The sequence below is a fragment of the Oxyura jamaicensis genome, chromosome 17 (assembly GCF_011077185.1).
Source record: "Oxyura jamaicensis isolate SHBP4307 breed ruddy duck chromosome 17, BPBGC_Ojam_1.0, whole genome shotgun sequence".
NCBI lineage: Eukaryota > Metazoa > Chordata > Aves > Anseriformes > Anatidae > Oxyura > Oxyura jamaicensis.
In genome coordinates, this window is record NC_048909.1 from 8,335,848 (window position 1) to 8,358,133 (window position 22,286).

At 48.9% G+C, this 22,286-nt stretch overlaps 1 protein-coding gene across 2 annotated transcripts in view; it reads left to right on the forward strand.

The window, feature by feature from the left end:
* The window catches only part of COL5A1 (collagen type V alpha 1 chain), a 149,006-nt gene that overhangs the window by 116,531 nt on the left and 10,189 nt on the right, over positions 1–22,286 (forward strand). For both annotated transcript variants that reach the window (XM_035341727.1, XM_035341726.1), the window contains exons 34-63: positions 198–251; positions 1,124–1,168; positions 2,212–2,265; positions 2,864–2,917; positions 6,368–6,421; positions 7,764–7,871; positions 8,063–8,152; positions 8,245–8,298; positions 8,926–9,033; positions 10,363–10,470; positions 11,010–11,063; positions 11,837–11,890; positions 12,107–12,214; positions 12,305–12,358; positions 12,442–12,549; positions 13,326–13,379; positions 13,743–13,850; positions 14,939–14,992; positions 15,337–15,390; positions 15,832–15,885; positions 16,301–16,354; positions 17,087–17,194; positions 17,650–17,703; positions 17,802–17,855; positions 18,031–18,138; positions 18,631–18,684; positions 19,121–19,156; positions 19,929–19,982; positions 20,307–20,565; positions 20,920–21,032. In XM_035341727.1, coding sequence (XP_035197618.1) covers positions 198–251; positions 1,124–1,168; positions 2,212–2,265; positions 2,864–2,917; positions 6,368–6,421; positions 7,764–7,871; positions 8,063–8,152; positions 8,245–8,298; positions 8,926–9,033; positions 10,363–10,470; positions 11,010–11,063; positions 11,837–11,890; positions 12,107–12,214; positions 12,305–12,358; positions 12,442–12,549; positions 13,326–13,379; positions 13,743–13,850; positions 14,939–14,992; positions 15,337–15,390; positions 15,832–15,885; positions 16,301–16,354; positions 17,087–17,194; positions 17,650–17,703; positions 17,802–17,855; positions 18,031–18,138; positions 18,631–18,684; positions 19,121–19,156; positions 19,929–19,982; positions 20,307–20,565; positions 20,920–21,032 — 2,325 coding nt within the window. The remainder of the gene's footprint in view (positions 1–197; positions 252–1,123; positions 1,169–2,211; positions 2,266–2,863; positions 2,918–6,367; positions 6,422–7,763; positions 7,872–8,062; positions 8,153–8,244; positions 8,299–8,925; positions 9,034–10,362; positions 10,471–11,009; positions 11,064–11,836; positions 11,891–12,106; positions 12,215–12,304; positions 12,359–12,441; positions 12,550–13,325; positions 13,380–13,742; positions 13,851–14,938; positions 14,993–15,336; positions 15,391–15,831; positions 15,886–16,300; positions 16,355–17,086; positions 17,195–17,649; positions 17,704–17,801; positions 17,856–18,030; positions 18,139–18,630; positions 18,685–19,120; positions 19,157–19,928; positions 19,983–20,306; positions 20,566–20,919; positions 21,033–22,286) is intronic.

The window sequence follows — 22,286 nt, forward strand, 5'->3', positions numbered from 1 at the left end:
ACCAGTGGTTCTGGTTTGAAGCCATAACACAATGGGGTGTCCAGCCAGCACTGCCAAAGGCTCCTGGCATCCCGGTGCTGCTGGTGGGACTGCTCTTTGTCCTCGTGCAGCTCAGGTGCTTGAGCTCTTTGCCTATCACAGTGCAGTGCTTCTTGCTACCCAAAGCACTAAACTGTCATCTTTTGTGTCTTTCCAAGGGTCCACGTGGAGAAAGAGGCCCTAGGGGAAGCACTGGGAAACCTGGCCCAAAGGTAAGGTTTGGGAGAGCCTGTGATGATAATTAGGAAGAGAACTACATCCTAAAAAGCATCAGCATTAGAGACCATCTGCTTCATTGCCCTCCGTTTCCCTTCTCTCCTTTTTCCATTGTATTTTGGAAGCTGAGCCCTCCTGATCTTCATTACCCAGCCAAATGCCTCGTAACCCAACTGAGAAGTCTGTGCACAGGCCCTAAAGATGCAATGGCTTTGTTTCAGCACGAAGCCTGACCTGAGGCCCCGTTGCACTTGGGGTTACCCCGTACCAGGGACCACCCCAACCTCTGCTCCCTGATGCTTCCCCCAAGCCCCGCACAACCTTGCACCGTGCCGAGCCGCTTTGCACGCAAACTGCCGGCCAACAATTGGCCGTGAGACACGACAGACATTATTCTGCCAGCCAATCTGGAGGCGTTCTCAGCTCTAGCACCTGCTGCAGAAATCGATGAAGTGACCATCAGTTGCCGGGCGTGATGGAAGCCAAGCTGCCATAATGAGGCGCTGTCACCGCCGCGCTGCCGGTGTTAAAAATAAATGCCTCGGCTTTGTATCGGCATGAATTTTTGATAAATACCTTGGCTTTGCTACGGCATTTATCTCTCCAAGGGAGGCTGTTAGCTGGTGGAGATGTCCTGAGCCCGCTGATGTTATCTTCGCTGTGTTTTTATTAAGCAGCTGCTTGTTTGTCGCCAGATGCTGTCCCTGATGGAGAATTATTGACAGAGAGGGGCCGGGGAGTCGGGGGGTGGGCTCTCACCCTGGGGTCGGTGCCATTTGGAGTCTTTGTGCGAAGCAGCTGAAGTGGTGATGCATGTATTTTTAATGGTGTTCTGTTTTTTTTTTGTTTGTTTGTTTATCCTTAAAAGGGCAACTCTGGTGGCGATGGCCCCCCTGGTCCTCCTGGCGAGAGGGTAAGGCAGCGCCGCGGGGCTGGGGCAGGGACCCACAACGTCTGCTGGTTTCACCTGGCAGAAGAGGGGGGCTCACAGCATGGGGGTTTTCCTGTAGCGAGCACCCTACAAGTGCCCCGTGAAGTTAAGAGGGCTGGGGAGCTCCCTGCAGCCAGGGTACGGCCTAAAAAGTGCTTAGAAAAAAAAACAGGGGAAAATTATTGGTGTGGAGAGAGGTCTCACAAGTCACACACAGCCTTCACGGCCCTCCTGAGCTCTCCAAGTGAGGCTCAAGTGGGCCTTCGGATGTCCTGTGCCACGTTGCTCCGTGGGAAAAGGGAAACCCCTCCCCATGCTGTCTGTGCTGACAGCCAGGGCCTGGTTTCTGGAGGAGTTGGATCCTCCAGGACCTCTTCTGCTTTCCCCAGCCTACAGCGTGCTCGGTGGAAAACAGAGAAGCGATGGGACTTCCATGACTGTAACCTCAATATCTGCAATTTAAAAAATATATATATTTTGCCTCTAAATTCTGTATGAAATTTCCCAGGTGGGAAACATGGAATTGGCCTTCTGCTTTTCACATTGCGATGGTTTGGGGTGAAAGGGCAGCTGCTGATGACACCACTCCAGGGATGCAGCGCTGTGAAGGGCAGCGGGTGCCTGCAGCACCAGCCCCGGAACAAACAGGCTCCTTCCCATCCCTGCGTGAGCTGGTAGCTCCTGGAGCCCTCACTTAAGCTGGGATGGGAGAAGACCTATTTCTCATAGCTTTGGGAGGGAAGGGTGGCACTAAGAGGTGGATGACCCTCTTTGTGATTGGAGCGCTTTTCCCAGCTGGCCAGGATGCTCGGCTACACGTGTCCTGTGGTTCTTACTTCTCCAAGCTGGTTTTTTGAGGGATGGCCCTGTGCAGCTGTGCCTTGCACTTCAGTAGCATTTCTTAGGGGTAGAACGAGCCATTTTCCATTTCTTTGTGATCATCTACTGTTCACACAGAGCTGGTATTTCATACTAAAGCATATATGCTCCTTAACCATGTTCTCCCTGCCTTGTTTTGTGTCCAGGGACCACCAGGGCCTCAAGGACCAACTGGATTTCCCGGACCAAAAGGCCCCCCTGTGAGTAGCTCTCTTTCCAGAACATACAAAAACGTACATAAAGATTTTTTTTCCAGCCAGCTGTAATTGCCTGTGCCATCTCAGTCTTAGCTGCTTCTCTGACAAGTGGTGACATGCCCAATAAAAGGCATTACTGAGCCATCATGATAATAACCCAGCGGTTTAAGATTTTAAATAGGCAAGTAAATTACAGCTGATTATAAATGTTCATTTCCTAATGACTCAATATCACTAGGATCTTTTATGGTTGCTCTGTTCTTTATTTTTCCTCTGTATACTGGGATGACAGCACAACAGAGTAACATGTCTGTCTCTGCAATTATTGTACACGGGTGGGGAGCCGCAGAAAAGTTTTTGGAGTGATTTCTTTCCCTGTGGTGACAGCTCGCTCAATGTCTGGATCTGTAATATAAGCCTGTAAGATCTTTGGGGGTTGTTTGGGAAAGGGACTTAGCTTTCAGGGTTCTGAGCACCCCCATTTCACTGTAAAATGGGTAGGAATTATTGCAAGGATTCCATCAGATTTGATACAGTCCTTTATCTTATTTTTACTACTGCACTTGGTCATGGTCCCTCTCACCCTGGTTTTCTGCCGTAGGGTCCTCCTGGGAAGGATGGATTGCCTGGTCACCCCGGACAGAGAGGAGAAACCGTAAGTAGCCAAAAATCCTGGGCAGATCATTAGTCCTGAGCCTCGTCTTGCCGGTTGGTTTCTCTAAACCCCTCTGTGCAGCTGGGGAGATGGGGCCGCCCGTTTGTTTCCCCCCCGAGGTCTGCGTGTCCCCAGCTGTGTGGGGTGGTCTACAGGAAGCGACCCTCTTCTGAGCAGGACGGCTCAAGCTAATGATGATTGGGGTGAAGGCCGTGCACCAAGCCCTCTCTCTGTCCCCGCAGTCTGTCGTGGGGGTCCCTTGTGTCATGCACGGAGCGGATTTGAGCAGAGAGGCAGCAAGCAGGGCCAGAGCAGCTGGCTTTCTCCATGCTGCAGGAGCAGCTCCTGGCTGGGTGGGGGGATGGTGGCTGGGTCAGCACCCCAGGACTCAGCGTGGTGCTTACTTTCTGAAGTGGAGAAGGAGCTGGGGGTGACTTCTGTGCAGGCACTGCACCTCAAGGACTCACCAGAGTGCCGGTCCCTTTGTGCTCCAAGGAGGACAAAGGGAAGGCTGTGCCTCTGCCCCACTTGTAGGAGCACTGCGGGTGAATCTGAGCTTTCTTCCCCACTCCTCCCATTGGAAACGTGCAGGTTTTAGGTCTCAAAGCTCTAGGTCTGTGATAACAGAGATCTTTGGTGCAAGACAGGCTCGCTCCTCAGCTGGGAAGCACTCAGCTCTCTGCATGCAGCTGCCTTAGGTCAGGGGCAGTTTTACTTTCTCTGGAGCCCACCACAGGGAGAAATAAACACCTTTCCCTTCTTGATGTACCATGTGGCCAGCACCAAGAACTGGCACACAGCAGAAAAGAGTTACAACCCCATTTTGGCAGTGCTTGTTTCAGGAGGAAGGCAACTCCCAACCAAGATCCGTGGTGCAATGGTTTTGCTCTAGCTTTTCTGTCCGTGCCAGTTACTGCAGCACGCTCACCTCTCAGCCCTGCCTTAGCACACCAGTCAGAGCATCTCTGCTGCGCTGCCTTTTAGCCAGAGCTACTCACGAGGGTCTCGCCAAGTTTTGCTTAAGGCCTCGCCCCCAGCAAATGTCCCTTGCTGCGACCCACGGAGCAGCTTCTGGCCGTTCAGGTACCTTACCGCGTCGTGCGCATACTGCTTTGTCAATTTTAAAAGGTTTTGTTGCACAGATGCAATCAGTGTTTCTCAGCCAAGGAGAATGATGAGGCATGTGGAAGGTATGATGGCTGTCGTGCGTCTCTGGTGGTCTGTTCTCTGCACCTTTTTGCTCGAAGGATACCCTAAGCAAAAATGACTGTTCTGCCCCATATTTTTCTGCATGCAGTAATTAGTACCTCTCTGTTTGGCATTTCTGGGGATGTTGATTCTTTTTCCTCGGCTGTTTACAATCCAGTTCATTTGCTGTTGGCACGCCCCTCTCCCCAGCACCGCATGCTGCATGTTAGCAAATAGACTCCTTGTTCTGTGTTTATTTTATGGGAAGGAAACCCAACTTCCTCCGCTCAGCCTTGCGTTTTTCTTCGCTGCCTTTCCTAGCAAATGAGCACTGCGAAGGCTTTGCACATTGTGCGTTTTACCCCCCTCAACTTACCACACAACAATTTAATTAACTTGCCTGGCATTTGCTAAGCAAGGCAATGCAAACACTGCTCGGTGCCACACCGGGTACGTCCACTCTGTCAGACTTGATGGCGATGGTTGTGGTATTCTGAGCACGCAATCCTCAGGTCAGGATTAACTTAAAGATGGAGAGAAGAGTTTTCACCTGCCAGAGTCGGTGACATTTAGTCTTCCTTCATTGAGTTACCTCTAACATCCAGGACACCTATGCTGAAATCAGAAAAGGCAGTAGAAATTTTACTTGAATCTGCTGTTATCAACTTCTGAGACTGGAATAAAAGACCAAATACTCAAGTCTGCATGAATATGAGTGGAGAATGGGTTTTCAGTCATTCTGGGTCTGAAAGCATTCCATGATAGCTGCCTTCGGGAACAACTTGCCTTTCCAAAACCTGTTAATCTTCGCCATGAACAAGCAAAGATCACTTTCCCCTGAATCCTCTTGGGATGCATGCAGGCATGTGCAGAGACCCAGGGAGCAGAAGTCACCGTTTTGTCCTCCTGCCTTGCACAGTGCCAAAAAGAGAGGAGGTGAACATAAAAACAAATTGAATGTGTTTTCCACATCAGTAAGCTTGTTAGTGCACTCTGGACCTTCATGCAAGAAAACCTAACACCAAAACACTGAATCAAGTCTGTGTCAGATAGTTCCCTTTATTTTGCTCTTCATTTAGGAGCAAACAGTCCTGCTGAAGGACGCCAAAATATTTGGCTGTATTAGATTTATTAAGATGGCATCTAAAAAAGTAAGAGAAAAAACAAAACTAAAAGCTCTGTGCCCGTGGTTCCGGCAGGATAAAAGGAAACTCCTTTCTTCAGACTCAAAAGAAAAGTCCTGCATGGAGCCACTTGAAGTATTTTTCTAAGATAAGAGCTTAAATTGTACGTTCTTTTCCTAATGATGGCTTGCCATTTCCTCACCAACGACATATTTTCTGTGATCTGCAGACAGCTAGAGTATCTTTGAGTAGTTTCTTCGCATGACATGGTATTGTTGGCTTGGGACTTATCTGGTCATCTTTTGTGGCAATGAGAAAATAGCCTGTATGCCCTAACTGACATTCCTCAAGCTTGTCAGCCTGCTGTAGTAAGAATCATAATTAATGTGCTTTTTAAAGAGTGGCTTAGGAGAACTAAACAGTTGCAGTGGTGATAGTTCATAATTGCCACTCTTTAAATGTCATTATAAGTAGCTGTCGTGGAGACTTCGTTACTCATCATTTGGCCGTGCAGAGAGAAACACGTCTCTGATTTCTTTCAGCAGACGTTGAGGAAGGAAATAAAACTCCGCAGGGCTGGGGACTGGCAGTGCCTGTGGTCCCCCAGCCTCAGAGCTCCCGAGGAGTGAAGCTCAAACTGGGAATCGCTCTGGAACTGGGAGCAGGAGAAGGGAAATGGTGATGAAGAATTGCTCAGCATTAAGAGCAGTGCACATTCTGACTCCTTAGTAGCCATTTCCTCTGTAGGTTTTATGAGTGTAGCAATTTATTATTATTTTTTATATGGCCAGTCCTTCAGCCAAACCACAGTAGCTCCACCATCCCAGCAGAGCTGAGCTGAAGATCTGATGGCCATCTACCAAAACACCCACTCCTTCCCTGAGGCAGCACCCAGAACCCTCCACTGGAGCCAAAAGGCTTTGATAATTCCTTTTTCTACCACTGTCTTGCCCCCATAAATATACAGATATGTATTTTACACCTTCTGTTTGATTCCTCCTTCCTTCTGCCTTCGGGTGCCCATCCCTCACGGTCAGCAGCTCCGCCGGGGAGGAGCAGGCAGCAGCCGGCCGTGAGCCTCAGGGGAGTGCTCTGTGGCAGAAGTGTCATCTCTTTGTCTTCTCCCTTTTTCTAACAGGGTTTCCAAGGCAAGACCGGCCCTCCAGGCCCCCCGGGTGTTGTAGGCCCTCAGGTAAGGAGCAAATATTGGTGCTTTCATCAGCCACTCGTGGCTCATCTTCCTGGTTACGGCACGCGTCCTCGGGTGGGAGAAAACAGGATGATGCTTAGGCAATGTGCGTGAGCCCTGCGGGAGATGAGGTGGCTCCTGGGAACTTAACAGAGCTGCTCTGGTGTAAAACGGGCACGGGAGACACAGACCAGCTGTGTGCAGCCTGACAGAAGGACCAAAGAGGTTGATGTGATTTAGAAGGGCCGTGCAACCTACCGGGGCAATCGGAGCAGTAGGAGCATGATGCAAGAGTGGTGTGACATTTCGTTAGAAAGAAACGCATCCCTGTTTAACATCAAATGCTGCCAGATTCTGTCAGAATTGTGCTTTTTTTTTTTTTTTTTCTTAATTTTATTTCAGTTGCAATGAACTCAGTGCAATCTGGAAATAATAACTACACGACCAGACTTTGTACCCCTTAAGTACAAGCATGCAGGGCTCGTGCATCGGTTTTGTAGGTGGAGTCGTAGGCTGAGAAGGACTGGGGTTTGGTTGTCTTCTTTCCTGAATTGCCAGGGAGGTTGCTCTTTAATTACAAAGCAATTAATTTGTCCTCTTTAATGACAGTGTAAATTCTCTGATTTGTAAATTCCATGATTAGGGGCAATTCCCTGACTGCGTCTGTCTTCTCAAGTGCAAATTAGGTTCCGTGGCAATTTTCTTTGGCTCGGCAGCGTGTTGTTAGCGTGATGTGTGGCTGCCGAGCGATCGCGGCGTTCTCGTTCTGCTTAGGCTAAGTGGCACCCTGCAGCGTGACACGAATCACAACCACGGTCCCAGCGGACCCCGGCGTGCAGGGTTGTCGTAGCGTTGTGCTCACGGCTTGTGTCCTCCTCCAAAACGGGCCGCTGGGGAACCTTCTGCTCCGGGCCTCGTGGCACACTCATCACCATCAGTGCCCATGTACGGCACAGAGGCAGGCAGCAATCGCCGTGTAGTACAAGCCTCATCCATTATTTATTCCCCATATTAGGACGAATCAGCATGATTGTAGAATACTTAGGAATTTTTCAATTAAACAAAAAAAACTAAGCCTAATAATTTGAGTAATAATCTCATTTATGTGAACACTTCTGTTCCAATACCTCCTGTCTGTTGAGTGCAATTTTGTCCACTTCCACACCAGAGATCTTTTAGGTGCCAAAGGAGGCATCTCCGCAGGGATTCCTGGTGATGCTGCAGGGGATGGATGAGGGAAGAAGCATCTTCCATCCCGTGGCAGCCTAAAGGAGCAAACCGATGCCCTTCCTCCTTTATTTGCTCTGGTGACACCCACCACCTTCTCCCTGCTCTCTGTCCTCAGGGTCCGACTGGTGAGACGGGTCCCATGGGTGAGCGGGGACACCCAGGTCCTCCAGGTCCCCCAGGTGAACAAGGTCTTCCCGGCCTCACCGGAAAGGAAGGGACCAAGGTAGGGATGAGCAACCTGCTGGCTTCCCCTCCTTGCACGCCTGGATGGCTGCCCCTCTCCCAGAGGTGGAGAGGGATGATTCAGTAAAGAAACGACGTTTCGCAGGGGTTCCTTGAGGCTCTGGCACAGAGAGAGGAGCTGTGCCCCCATGGCATCTGCAGATCCTTAGCTGTTTGTCCTTGTCGTTGCAGGGGGACCCTGGTCCCGCCGGCCTCCCCGGGAAGGATGGACCCCCAGGCTTGCGAGGCTTCCCTGGAGAGCGAGGTCTCCCTGGCCCCATCGTAAGTCTCCGTCCTTCCAGCAGGAAGGACGCCCCAGCAGCACAGCCCCTGGCTCCCCAAATGACTCCGTTTTCCCATCTTCTTCCCTCCAGGGTGCTCCAGGTCTGAAAGGCAATGAAGGTCCCCCAGGCCCCCCCGGTCCAGCAGTGAGTATCCTTGCCCTCCCAGGCACCACCTAACATTTTTACAAGCTTGGCAAGCCAAAACAGAGGGTTAGTCACAGCTCGGTGCCTCCTCCGTTACTGCGCTAACTAATGGCTTTCTGGATACTGCTTTATTTTACAAGACACACATGTAATAACTCAGTTATTTTATGGGGTTAGCTATGAACATACGTGACAAGCTGGGGAAACTGGGATGATCCAGGACATCCAGAATTTTGCTTTTATGTCACCAGCTTTTCCTCTGAAAGTTGTTCCCACTTGGGATCTGCACTCGGTGCAGCCCTTCTGGAAGAAAATACTCATCATTGAACCCTCTCTGCTGCGTTAACCGTGGTCACGCGCATGTTCCAAGCTGATGATGTACCCCCAAGAGCTGAGCTCCCTGCACCAGCTGGGGGAGAACTCAGCAGTTCCAAGGATTTTAATTAAGAAGATCTGCAGAACCCCTTGGGCTGATGGTGCCAAGCCACCACACGGAACTCCCCCCCTCAGATGTGCTCTCTTACTAAGTTCATGCGTTTGCAGCGTCCTACTGCTTCATTTCTTTCTTTCTGCATATAGATAATGCTTGGTAATCCAGTAATGTTTCCTCCCTCCTTCTCCAAACAGGGCTCTCCTGGTGAGCGAGGCCCCGCGGGCTCAGCCGGCCCCATTGGCTTGCCAGGGCGACCTGGCCCCCAGGGACCTCCAGGACCCGCAGGTGAAAAGGGAGCCCCAGTAAGTACCAGTGCACAGGTTCACAGCTGTGGGTCACGTAGACCTAGAGCTGAGCATGGAGACAGTCCCTGGACTGGGTATAAAAAAAGGAAACAAGAAACAAATGCTGTGTGCTCCTGTGGTGTGAGTGTGCCCATCATCTGCTGGCACCCACACAAAGATGCTTCGAGCAGAGCGCGGTGGAGTCCTGCCCTGTGTGGTCCTCTCCCAGCTCTCACCAGCCAGCCCGTGCACACTCTCACGTCTTTCAGTCCCTCAGCTTGCACATGAGATGTCACATGCAGGCAGCAGGGAGTGGGCAGGATACCTCTGCTTGTCCCTGAGGAGCCCAGTGCCGCGGCAGTCCCAAGGGGGAGGGCTGTGCCTCGAATCCGTGCCCCAGGAGCGTTGCTGGAACTATCTCTGACGTCTGGGATGCTTCCGTTCATGCCCAGGCTCAGCCTCAGATCCAGCAAAATGAGCAAATGCTGGCATCAGGGATTTCAGACTGCACGAGGACACTTGCACTGACTGATTGTTGTTATCAGAAGTGTTTATCAGCCAGTGTATTCCACATTTGCTGGCTTATTAGGAACTCCAACAGCTAGTCCAGAGGCAAGAATTTCTTGGTGAATCAGCTTTATGAACATCTGTCCTGCCAAGTATCTATATGATGTGTTATTGGACAGATGAATAGGCAATTTATGTGGCATCTAATTATTCAGAAGAGAGCATCCAGGATTCAGATGCAATTAAATTATGTACAAGGAAACTGAAAAATATCCACTGTTCAGTTCCTATAAACAAACAAATTTGAGTAAAGGCTCCAGGCTTGAGGAATACAAGGAGATGTTTAAGCAGGAGGCCAGCAGAGATTGCTTTATTTGCTTCATGTATTTTCTTTTGTCCAGAGGCTCAGGAGAGAGCTCAGGGCCATTATTTAGGGATTAGCCAGGGAGGGAGCTGGGGCAGTCAGGACCAGCATCCGTAAGAACTGGTTTGTGGGAATAAAAATTAGTTGGAGACTTGTTTGTCATTCAGAGAGAGACAGCAAAGGGTTCAGATTAAATCTAATTGTATTGCTACAGCAGCGAAATTGCAGCTGTGATCTGGGTATTCGCCGCTTAGATTTGTTTGTTCTTTATCTCTGGAGATAGAATTTTTGTCTTGTTCAGAGAGCGAGCACAGAGAGAGAGAGATCCAGGAAATATCATCTGGAAACCGGTCTTGCTCTATGTGCCCATATAGTCATGGTCATTTTCAGCTGAATAAAATGTTAATGGACTGCAATGGGATGGTCAGAGGGTGGAGGTGAGCTCTGCTTGACCTGTCTGCTCCTTCTGCTTCCAGGGCGAGAAGGGTCCTCAAGGCCCAGCAGGTCGGGACGGCATCCAGGGCCCGGTGGGACTGCCGGGCCCAGCAGGTCCTGTCGGGCCCCCCGGCGAGGATGGAGACAAGGTGGGAGCCGTCCCCCTGCTGTGTGAGGTCGCTGGGGGAGAGCGGGGCCACCTGCCCCATTGCCACCATGTTGTCTGCTGAAACCCAGGGATGTTTTGTGGTACTCGCAGTCCCGCAATTCGAGCAGAATCGGGTCTGGGAGAGAATCAGGCTGGCTCTGCCGCGAGCACTTTGCCAGCCAAACCGCTCGCTGAAATCCAGTTAGCCTTCCCCGAGCCTGTAGCAGGTGGCCTGCCCTCAGGTGCCTGGCCTTTCCAAATTAATTACCTTTCCCACTCTCATTAAGCCCCTCTAGGACTGGAGGATTCTTAGAAAGCATTAGCTGGGATGTATCGCTCGTCAGCACTAACGAGGCCTGCAGGATGTTGCGTCCTGCATCGTGCAGGGGCTTGGGAAAGTTTAATAATGTAGGAGGGTTTGGTTACACCTGGAGCAGCCAAATCACTGGCCCTTTTCAGAATTTTTGGGGGGGTTCTGTGGGAATCAGCATCTTTTGGATGAGGACACAGCAGCTAACTGTGCCCCCTTGCTCCTGGCAGGGCGAGATCGGGGAGCCTGGCCAGAAGGGCAGCAAGGGCGACAAAGGGGAGCAGGTGAGTGCACCGGCGTCGCCAGCAGCTGCTCTTTGGAGGAACGTGTGGTGATGTTGTGTGGCTTGCTGGAAACAGAAAACGGAATCGTTTTAACTTCTTCCTGTCACTCCTTCCTCTTCTCTTTTGCTTTGTCAAATACCCACATGATGTAAAGAAAAAGAGCGAGTGCCTGAAGTGTTTTTCTCTTCAGCCCTTGCTGTTAGAGCTGGGTGTTTGGCTGCGGTTACTTTTCTGCTTGCTTATAGCACACTAAAGCATCCTTTGTGTGCTCAGAGGCTGAGGGATGGAAAATAAATTACAGCTATGTATCTAGAGAGGACTGAATGGTGTGATACTGCCTTGCTGGAGCAAAGATGCGTGACTGATGGCTAAAACCAAATCCCCCTGTAAATGTACTGAAGGAAGAGGTCAGATTGTACTGGTTTTGGCTTCTTGGTCTTGGAGGCAGGTAGCTGCACCCCCCAGGAGGGGATGCTGGAGATAAATGGTGATCTGTCAGACCTGTTATGCTACACAGAAACACACAGATGGCTTCCTTCTCTCCAGAAAGATTTCCAGCTTCCACCGCCCCCAGAAAGTGTTTTGCAAAATGAGTTTAAGCACATCCTTGGGTGCAGAGCTGCTGTACCAGCATTGGTGCACCAGGGACCCTGTCCTCCCACTGCCCTCTTTTGGGGATTTATGTTGTTTTAAGGGAAGCTGTGCTTATTTTACGGGTGAGATTTTTCACCTCCTGCATCTAAACGTGACATTGCCCTTCTGTTTCACAACAGGGTCCACCAGGTCCTACTGGCCCCCAGGGTCCAATCGGTCAACCAGGCCCAGCTGTGAGTATTGTTAGCAGGAATCCTGCTTCTTACCATAAAATAAATAAATAAATAAATGTTTTGGGAAGCTCTGTAAAGAATTGCAGTTTCTGCCTGGCATTGCTCATACCCGGTGCATGGGGATGAGCATTGCTGGCTGCAGCGGGAGGTGCTGGGCAGGGAGCTGTGCACCCACCTCGTGCCCTTGCTAAGCCACGTTAGACTTTTTCCTTGTAGGGAGCCGATGGAGAGCCAGGTCCCAGAGGACAGCAAGGCCTCTTTGGTCAGAAAGGTGATGAAGGACCTCGAGGTTTCCCTGGTCCCCCTGGCCCTGTGGGCCTGCAGGTAATTTGTAGCATCAAGGCAGTGCTGGGGGGGGATGAAGGCTGGGGCTCCACCAAAGGTGTTCACAGCTAAAAATTATCATCTCCTCAGGGCCTGCCTGGACCACCCGGTGAGAAGGGAGAAACAGGTGACGTTGGGCAAATGGTAAGATGCTTTTCTCCTATTTTCGTCACCGATGTAAGCATTTCTCCAGGAACTTGTCTGAGGTTTGTCCCCCCTTTCCCCAGGGCCCGCCAGGCCCACCTGGGCCCAGAGGTCCGTCTGGACCACCAGGAGCAGACGGTCCCCAGGGTTCTCCCGGGGGAATAGGAAATCCTGGCGCGGTAGGAGAGAAGGTAAAGCATCCTCCTGTACCCAACTAAAGCCTGCAAGAAGTCTGCTGCTTGTCTGGGGGCTTTGCTAATAAGGAGGTCGTCATTAAGATACCAATGTATCGGTGATAATTTAAAATGGAAAAGGGAAATAAAAAAGCCTCTCGAGGCAGATAAGCCAGTCTGCTTGTTGGTCTAGCTTGGATGCTGAAGGCTCCCATGATGTGAGCATCATCCTTGCTGCGCTCGTGTAAAATGAGACCTCGAGAGGGCTCAGATAGGAGTGCCACTGCAGACTGTGCTAATTCCTACCGTTGTGGTGGGGTCATTAACAAACCTTGGGAGGATTTGATTTGGAGCCTGAGCTGTATTTTCAGGTGATAAGGTGAGGATTTGGGCAGGTGAGTGGGGTGGTGATGAGGTACATTCATCGCTGTGGTCATTTTGTTCATCCACCTGGTCTGTAGATAGGTGCTATTTAAAAAGAGGCAGCTTCTCCCAACCTGAAACATGTTTAATGCTGTCCTTGAGGTACTTATACAGTGATTTCTTCTCAATTAAGTAAACAAATGTATTGAGACGTATATATGTTGTGTATTTTTGTTATTATAAGCCAAAAAGATGGAAATGTACCTGAACACAAGATAGTGAGGTCTCCCTGGCATGTGGTGTGGCAGCACCCAGTCTGTGCCTTACTGGGGCTTGCATCTCTCAGCAGGCCCGAGGGGTTCAGCACATAAGCAGAAAGCTCAGCACCCTGCAGGAACAGAGCTGTAGCCTTCCTTTTTTCTCCCCTGCAGGGTGAACCTGGTGAATCTGGTGAGCCTGGTCTTCCTGGGGAGGTTGGCCTGCCGGTGAGTATGCTACGGGATGTGGTAGAGAGGAGCTTTTTGTCCGTGGTATCCCCAGGGAGCTGGTGGAAGGGGTTTTGGGGAGGCATGGATGGGGATGGGGACTGAACCAGCCGGGTTCTTGGTTTGGGCGTCAGGCAGAGGCATTGCCATGGTACGGGTATTTATAGGACAGTGTTTAGTCACTGAATGCACGCTGCCCACAACAACAGGAACACCATCAAATCTTTGTGGGAAGGGACTGCTAAATCATGTCCTTGTGCTTTGAGATACAAATAGAGAGTCTTGTTCAGAATTGATTAAAGGATAATTAGGGATTGGTAAGTTGGTTTACTGGATAATAGAAACATCCTTTTTCTTTTACAGGGTCCTAAAGGTGAAAGAGGTGAAAAGGGTGAAGCAGGTCCTTCTGGTGCTGCCGGTCCACCTGGTCCCAAAGGTCCACCAGGTGACGATGGACCCAAAGGCAGCCCTGTAAGTACCCCCTGCTGTCAAAATGGTGCTTCCTTGTCTTGCCCTGCAGAGATCTCCACATGGAAAGATGTTTTCCAGAGATTGTTGTGGAAATTTGAAATAGTTTACCAGCCAGAGAATTTCCCCTCTAATTAATATGTGCTATTAATCCATTCCTTTAGGGTGCTAATGAGGAAAAGACCCAGCTGTACCATATCTTGCAGCATTGCTTGACTCATTAGTCCTTTTTGCAGGCTGTCAGGAAACTCACACTTATGGAGAGGGTCTGCAATAGGATTACTTTGCATCTGAGCTTGTGCATTGCAAGGGTCCTCTGTACCAGAGCAAAGCTTCCAAGATAGCATAGAGGAGATTTATGTGAATCTGGGAGCAGTACCTCTGGGGTCAGATCCCTGCTGATGCTAATTGCTGTAGCTCTATGGAAGCCAGCAGAGCTGTACTGATTTATACCAGATGACAATGGTACAGTATTTGTCTTGCCTGCTCCTTTGATGCTTGTTGGCTGAAGAAATTCATCATGCGATAAGCAAAGATGGCATGAAACAGCAAAGGAGGCAGGGGAGTTAGTCATCTCTCTTAACAGATGGGGTTTGGGGAGATTGCATTATCGGTTCAAACTTAGTGTCTGAGCGCTGTTCTCAGAATCATTTGAAGTGCACAATAGGCATTATATGGAGGAGAGTGGTGGAGTTGTTTTAGTCATTAAATGCTTTGAGAGGATCTTCAGGTGAAAAATGTTACACATCATGTAGTAAAGAAAAGCAAAACCTTCTAATCTGCACATTCTCCAAAGCTGAGAGGATTTCACTGTCACTTGTCTGCTGTATTTGTGAAAAACTAGATGAAATTCCCTGTATAGACAGTGGAGCTTTGTATAGTCTGGCTGCAAAGCTGCTGATAACTAATGGGATGAAATTACTGAAGACACAAAACTGGGATGTGAACTAGGACTGGGTATGAGGGTAGGGAATTGGGATCTTGCTCCATAGGGCATCTCCCCGTGTTGCCAGTGGGGTGACAGGTACAGTGCTCTGCAGGTCTCTGGGTGCAACCTCTGACCTGGGGATCTCCCTCTTCTCTCTTTGCAGGGTCCAGTTGGTTTCCCTGGTGACCCTGGTCCTCCTGGAGAACCTGGTCCAGCTGTAAGTGTTTGCCTCACAGAGGGATAATTAGGTTTTGTGAAATATGACTGTGTACTGTTCATTCACCAGCAGCTCCTCTGGTCTTTATTCGGGGAAAGGGTGGGAAGTCCCACTGTAAGACTGTTCTGCCCACCCCGCAGCCTTTGGGGCAGGAGCAGTTCCTATCCATGATACTCAATATGCTATTCGGGAGGTCTGCTGTTGCTGGCATTCCCAGCAAGAGGTGGGAAGGGATGGTTCCTGGTGACATGAGGACAAGCTGAACCACACCTGCTGGGTCTGACACTTTATCTAGCTCCGTTTGTACCCTAAGTATTCCTGCTTGCTTCCTCCTTTCATTTTAGGGTCAAGATGGTCCCCCTGGTGACAAAGGCGATGATGGCGAACCTGGTCAGACTGTGAGTAACTGGATGGAAGGGATCTGTGTTCAGTCCCCAGTGTCTTTGTGCAGGTCCAAGGGCTTTACCGCAGAAGAATGAACAGCAGTTAATTCCCGGCACCTTCCCCTGCTGCCTGCCCCATCCCATCCCTTCCTGTCTGTGTCAGCCTGGCTGCTGCCATCCATCCAGGCTGCTCGGCAATACATCCAAAAAGCAAAACTTAGCTTACAGAAAAGCAAAATCTAGCTTTTCGTTTTAAGCTCACCATGCCTTATGGTATTACATGGTGGGAAGGGATAAAACAAGATACCACCTGCACCCCAAGGAAGTGCTGGGAGTTGTACTGGCCGCCCACGCCCCGACTTAGCACAAACTCCAAATCTCAGCGGGAGTTTTGCACACTTGCTCCTTCTTCCCATGTCTCGTGGTGCAGTCATGGCTTCTCCACTCTCCGTCTAGGGTTCCCCAGGTCCCACGGGAGAGCCAGGACCCTCCGGACCCCCAGGAAAAAGGGTAAGCTCATTGTTTAAAAACATTTTTCTGAATGTACTCGTGTTGATTTTTTTTAACTGATTTTATTACTCCGTCTAAAGTAAATGCCAGGCAGTAGCATGTATTAAAAAAAATTGACATGCCATCCACAGCCATTGGAAATCGATGGGAAGTTGTCAGCTAAATTTCATTGTTTTTTTTAAAGATTCCAACACCCAAAAGAAAATATAAATTTAAGGCGCTCCTTTACTTTCTCTCTCCTGGTAGAGGCCAGGGATCTGTTTATCAAGGAGCTAATTTATAAAGGTTTTCAGAGATATTTGTCTCCATGTTGTCTTCTTCTCTGCAGCTGTAGCACTGTTTTGGTAATTCCACTAGGCTATTACATATCAGGGTGATCAAACTGTGTTTTGCATCCATTTTGTGCTTTCTCTAGGGCCCTCCTGGTCCAGCTGGTCCTGAAGGAAGGCAAGGAGAGAAAGGAGCCAAGGTGAGAGCTGAATGGGATTTCTCTTCTACCATATCCTTCATGTGCCAAAGCACTCACCCTCTGACATTGTTATTGGAAGACAGTCATTTGATTTTGCTGTGCTACAACAAATCAGCTTGAATCTGGGGCCATTGGCCTCAAATTAAAGTGTAGGTTTCATCTTTGAACAAACTCCGTGGAGATGATTAGAGCTTGGTAAGGTCATGGGAATATTTTTCTTGCTTCAAAATGACAAAGTGCCATATTCGGCAGTTTAATGTGTTGTGAATAATGCGGCATGCAGAGCCGTGCATCATATCCCAGGGCAAACCCAGCATTATTGGACCGTGGCAGTTTCATTAGGGGTGGTGGGGAAACGGAAAGTGGGATTGCAAATTACAGATCTAATTGTTGTGGCAGGCACAGGAACGCTGGTGGCGGAGGGTGTGCTCTGCTAGCACATCTCTCAGGACCGAACCAAAGAAAGCTTCACGCTCTGGAGGGCTCGCAGCAAAGAACGGTTGCTGCTGTAAATCAGCAGAAATAGGCAGGGCTGAAAAGTGAAGCTGTTTGGAGACTTGTCCCCAGCACATCAGGGATAGGGAAGCAGCAGGAAAATCAACGAATGGAAAATTTTACATGCTATGCAGGGAATTGCGTTCACTTTGTGACATCCTGCCAGCCGCTGCTGCATCTTTGAGAAGATCACTTGATGGCCTGATGCAAATTAAACCTTGCTGTCTTTGAACACAGGGTGAAGCTGGTTTGGAAGGACCTCCTGGGAAGACAGGCCCAATTGGTCCCCAAGGTGCTCCAGGAAAACCCGGCCCAGATGGTCTTCGAGGAATTCCTGGTCCAGTCGTGAGTATTCCCGAACAGAGCAGGGTCTGAGAACATTTCTGCTCAGGGCTGTCCTTTAGGGGCATCTGCCATGGAAGACGGCTTGTTCCCAGTGTAACATGGTGTCTGCAAGTGGGCAGAGAGTTTCTGTGCTGCAGTGCCTGACAGCAGAGAGAACACACTCAGTGGAAATAACGTGATGATGAATACCAGCTCCCTGCACCTTTTATCTGAGTGCTGGGTCTGCTTGCTTCCTCTCCGGGGCAACATTTCCTGGAGCTTGAAAGCCCCTTTTCCAGCAGAGATTGGAGCACGAAGGGAATATAAACACGTTTGTCCTCAGCATCTGTAAGAAAACAGTGCAAATGCTCCCTGGCACAGTGGCAGGATGAGGATGCGTGAATAATCTGAGTAACCCCAGCTGGGAGCACTGCTGCCATGAATGATGGCTTTGAGGGAATTGTGATGTTTTACAGGGTGAACAAGGTCTCCCCGGATCACCTGGCCCAGACGGTCCTCCAGGCCCAATGGTATGTCCAGACCATCACATCTGATGAGGTTTTGAAATGGGAGAGCGTGTTTTCCATAAACTCATTCTCCCCTTTGTTTTCCCTCCTGCTTCCCAAAGGGCCCACCTGGTTTGCCCGGTCTTAAAGGAGATTCTGGCCCTAAAGGCGAAAAGGTAAGAGTCTGTGCACGACCTCGCTGATGTCACTGCCAGGTGTCGAGGGTAGCTGCAAACTCCTATCACCTTGCTTAGATATTTGTTTGTGTACCTGGAAATGTCTTTGATGGCTAGCTTTGGCGTTCGGTTACCTCCGGAGAGATCGTAATTAACATCTGCTATTTTCCCCTAGGGTCATCCAGGTTTAATTGGTCTTATTGGGCCGCCAGGTGAGCAGGGAGAAAAGGGCGACAGAGGTCTCCCAGGCCCCCAGGGCTCAGCAGGACCCAAAGGAGAGCAGGTAAATGTCCCGTAAGACCTTCATTAAACACGTTCTTGAGCTGGGGCGTTTGCTGCCTTTGAGCAGGTGCGGTACAGCAGAGATGGTCATTCTCAGCAGGGGAGTCTTGCTAAGTTCTGAGGAATATTTTCTATTTTATACATTAATGTTGTTTGTTCTACATGCACAATGTAGAGGTGCTCCAGAACGACCCATTTTAGTGGAAAGCAGCTTCTCAGGGCTCATGTGAAAAGAAGCTGAATAGGCTTGGAGGGATGGTAACATTAAATATGCATCTGGAGGACTGATTTTAGAACTGTGTGCCTAAATGAGATTTCCCACTCATAATCTTCTCTGGATGCACAAACTTAAAAAAAATAATAATATTAATTGATTTTTCAAATTTGAATGTCCTCCAAAATCAGGTGGTCAATTGTGAGCAGATGTTAATTGCATAGTAATAAGCCAGCATCACTGCATGCAAATCAGTGTTGTTCTGCTTTTATTTTTCAGGGTATCACAGGTCCTTCTGGACCAATTGGACCCCCAGGGCCACCAGGATTACCGGTATGTGACAAGTAATTATCTTTGAATTCCTGGGGAGCTACACAGCCCATCTAGGGTCACCTTGGTACTCCCAGATAACCCAGTTCAGCCCTTCTGGCATGACCTTGTTTGAGGATGCTGTGTGGAATTGGGATTGCCCAGCTGAGCCCGTTAACAACACTTGAATGAGTTACAGGCGTACCCAGGGGGTGGTAGTCAGAGGGCATGCATGGCTCAGACCTGTGAGGGGGATGCAAACTGGTCCAACACCAATGGTTTTTGTCTGTTTGCAAATAAAAGTGGCATCCAGCTCAAATGGATGTGAAAAGTGGACACAAAAAGGGAAGTGAATGTTTAAAATTGCAGAAACTAGTATAAGAGTACTGCGTCTATAAGGAGAGGCTGACTTCTCTGCTGACAAAGAAACTAACTCCCTTCTTCATTCTTCTCTACGCAGGGTCCGCCTGGTCCCAAAGGTGCTAAAGGATCATCAGTGAGTATAGACATTGTTAAATGAAGAGGCTGAGGATCTCTTCTTAAGTGCATAACCTACTGTGACTCTGCCCCATCAGAAGCATTAAGGCAATTAGCCAAAGATGACTATAGCCAATGCAGCCTTTTCAGGCTGTCTAAGGCCAGAAGTTATAATTGGGGAAGGTTTCTGGTACACGCATTGTACTTCATTGAACATCAGTGTAGAAAAGATCATAAGGAGGAATCCAATGCATAGTCCTTGGGAGAAAACCTGCTATTGTAAAGCAGAGGATGTTAAAAATACAAGCGGGAGGTAGCAAGCTGAAAAGTGAAGGTGAGAAATGCATCACTAAAGCAGACTTCGTACTATAGATCTTCTATTCAGGCAGCTAAAAATTCTGCTTGTACAACTTCCTAAAGTCTCTTATTTCCATGCAGAATTAAATATTTTATCACTTTTAAGATTTTATTTGATTTATAAACCTGTTGAATTGATTTGGAGATTTCCTGCGTTGAAATATTCTTCCTTTTCTGCAGAAGCTTGAGCAAAATTTGACTGCTTAATACCAAGCATTTGACAGACATTTTCTCTTACCAAGCATCAGAGAGTAAACAAAATAAACATTTTATTGGGGGGCAAAGAGGTGGGAGACTCTCTTTGTGTCCCTAAAGAGATAGGAAGATATTTTTTTTTGCTGCTAGACACTATTAAAAGAAATACTGGAGTGTGGTATCAGTAAGAAATGTATTTTTCTGAGTGATTTATGTTTTTCTGTTGTTTTTCCACCTAGGGTCCAACAGGTCCAAAGGGTGAATCAGGTCTTCCTGGGCCCCCAGGGCCTCCTGTAAGTACAGCCCATTATGTGAAGTGTGAAACGAGGTTCTGATTTAACAGGTGTTGTAATGTAGATTTCCAGATAAAGATTCAGGATATCCTGAGTCCTGCCAGGGAAGAAAGGAGGTGAAGGGAAAAATTAGTAATGGGAGGAGGACGAGAGAAGATGAACTCCGTGTTTGTGCCTGGTGGCTGGGGTTTTCATTAGTGGGTGTTTGACATGTCTGGTGTGTATCTTGTGGTGCTGTTTGTCAGTGTTGATGGTTGCTTTGGCCATTTCTTCTGTCTCTTCCCCATTTCCAATGAGAAGTTTTCTTCGTTCCCCCAAAATCAGGGTCCTCCTGGAGAAGTCATCCAGCCGCTGCCCATCCAGGCCTCCAAGAGGACCAGGCGAAACATCGATGCCAGCCAGCTGGTGGATGATGGAAACGCTGACAACTACATGGACTATGCAGATGGCATGGAGGAAATTTTCGGCTCACTGAATTCCTTGAAACTGGAAATTGAGCAAATGAAGCATCCATTGGGCACTCAGCATAACCCAGCTCGCACCTGCAAAGATCTGCAGCTCTGTCACCCCGACTTCCCAGACGGTGCGTCCTAGAACTAAGCAGGGATGGGGAAAACACAGTGGGTTTCCCATTAATAGTGAATAGTCAAGTGCAGGAAGGGAAAGACTGGGGGACTTCTGGCCCTTGTGTCCTGTGAGGATTGTGGCAGACTCATAGAGAAGAATGCGGATGTCTGATGCAAAAAAAAAAAAGCTATTTCTGAAAGGTGCCACTGTATCACCTGGAATCAGAACAACTGGTCTCCAAAAAAATGCATATAATAGTGGCCTGTGAACGAGATGAAATGTACCTACTAAGATGGTTGTTGAAGTGCCCATTGTCCTCCTTTGACAGTGCTGATTCTTTCTTCCCCTCTCTGACCTGTCGTGCATCCAGGTGAATACTGGGTTGATCCTAACCAAGGATGTTCCAGGGACTCTTTCAAAGTTTACTGTAATTTCACAGCTGGTGGAGAGACTTGCATCTTCCCTGATAAGAAGTCTGAAGGAGTAAGTCCGTACAACTTTCTTTTTCTTATATATTGTAATAAGGGGTTGTTTACTAATGTGGATATTCACAGTAGCAAGTAAAAATCCAGAACTGTTCTTTTGTTGTACAATGCTGTCTTTTAAAATACTAAGGAATATTTTTACCAAGAGAATTTCTTTGGGTAAGTCAGTTTTAAACGTTGATGTTTTCAGGCGTGATAAAGGCTAAAACCTTATTTTTTTACTTTACAAAGGCAGAACTGTGTTGGTGCAGGAGCTGTGGCTCCCCATGTTTAATTCATTCCTTGTCTTCCGTCCTGCAGCCGTGCTGCCCACTCTGCCCTTTGTGTGCGCAAGCACCGCTGCCTCCTCCACCCTGGCTGTGTCTTCAGGCAGAGCAGATAAACATTCACCTCCTGTAACTTTCCCTGCTTCATATTGGGGGTATCTGGTTTCCTAACTGGCTTCAGCCAGTCTCGGTGCTGTTCCAGGCACTGGTTGATTAAATTAGCATGTACTGATGTGCTTAGCTCGCCCATACTCACAATTTTTGTCCCATACCCACACACCCTATTTTGTGGAGCGGCTCTCCTCAGTGCCTGGGACCAGTTCTTGCACTGGCCAAGCCGAAACATTTTTCAGAGCAGCCAGGGGGAGCGCTCCCCATGTCATGGTTGTGCTGCAGCTGGCGCAAGGTGCAGATGAAGCTGTTCACTCCTGTGGAAGCCATTCGCCTGCTGAATTTTATCCACCAGAAATATGTGCCAGTGCAGGGCAAATAACATAGAGCATAAATTTTCCCTGATTTTTTTGTTAGGGCTGTTTAAACAGGAGATAGATTTATTCTCCTTTGCATTACTTTGCCATGGATCTCCTCAAAGTGTTGACAGCTAAAAAAGCAGAGTCTGCCCACGATCTCATAGCGGATAAGTGCCTCACTGACTCTGCCAGTGGCTGTTGGGCCCCACTTCATCCCCTGCCAACTGCTCTTCTGGACACAGGCTGTGATGCTCCCCAAATGCAAACTGCACTACACTATTGCAGTAATGCCGTAATGAGAAAAAGGCTCAGCCAGCTGGTTTTCCATGGAGAGGGATGAGAACTGCTACCACAGCAGCATGAAGTGTTGGCTGAGTGTTTACTATAAGTCCCTGCAGAGTTTGACACATCCCCTTTCAGTCCATCCTTAGCACAGCAGAAGCACGCTGACCAACTTTATGGTTCACAGCCTGGAAAGGAAGGGATAATCCTGAGACACCTGCATAAAGTTTGGGC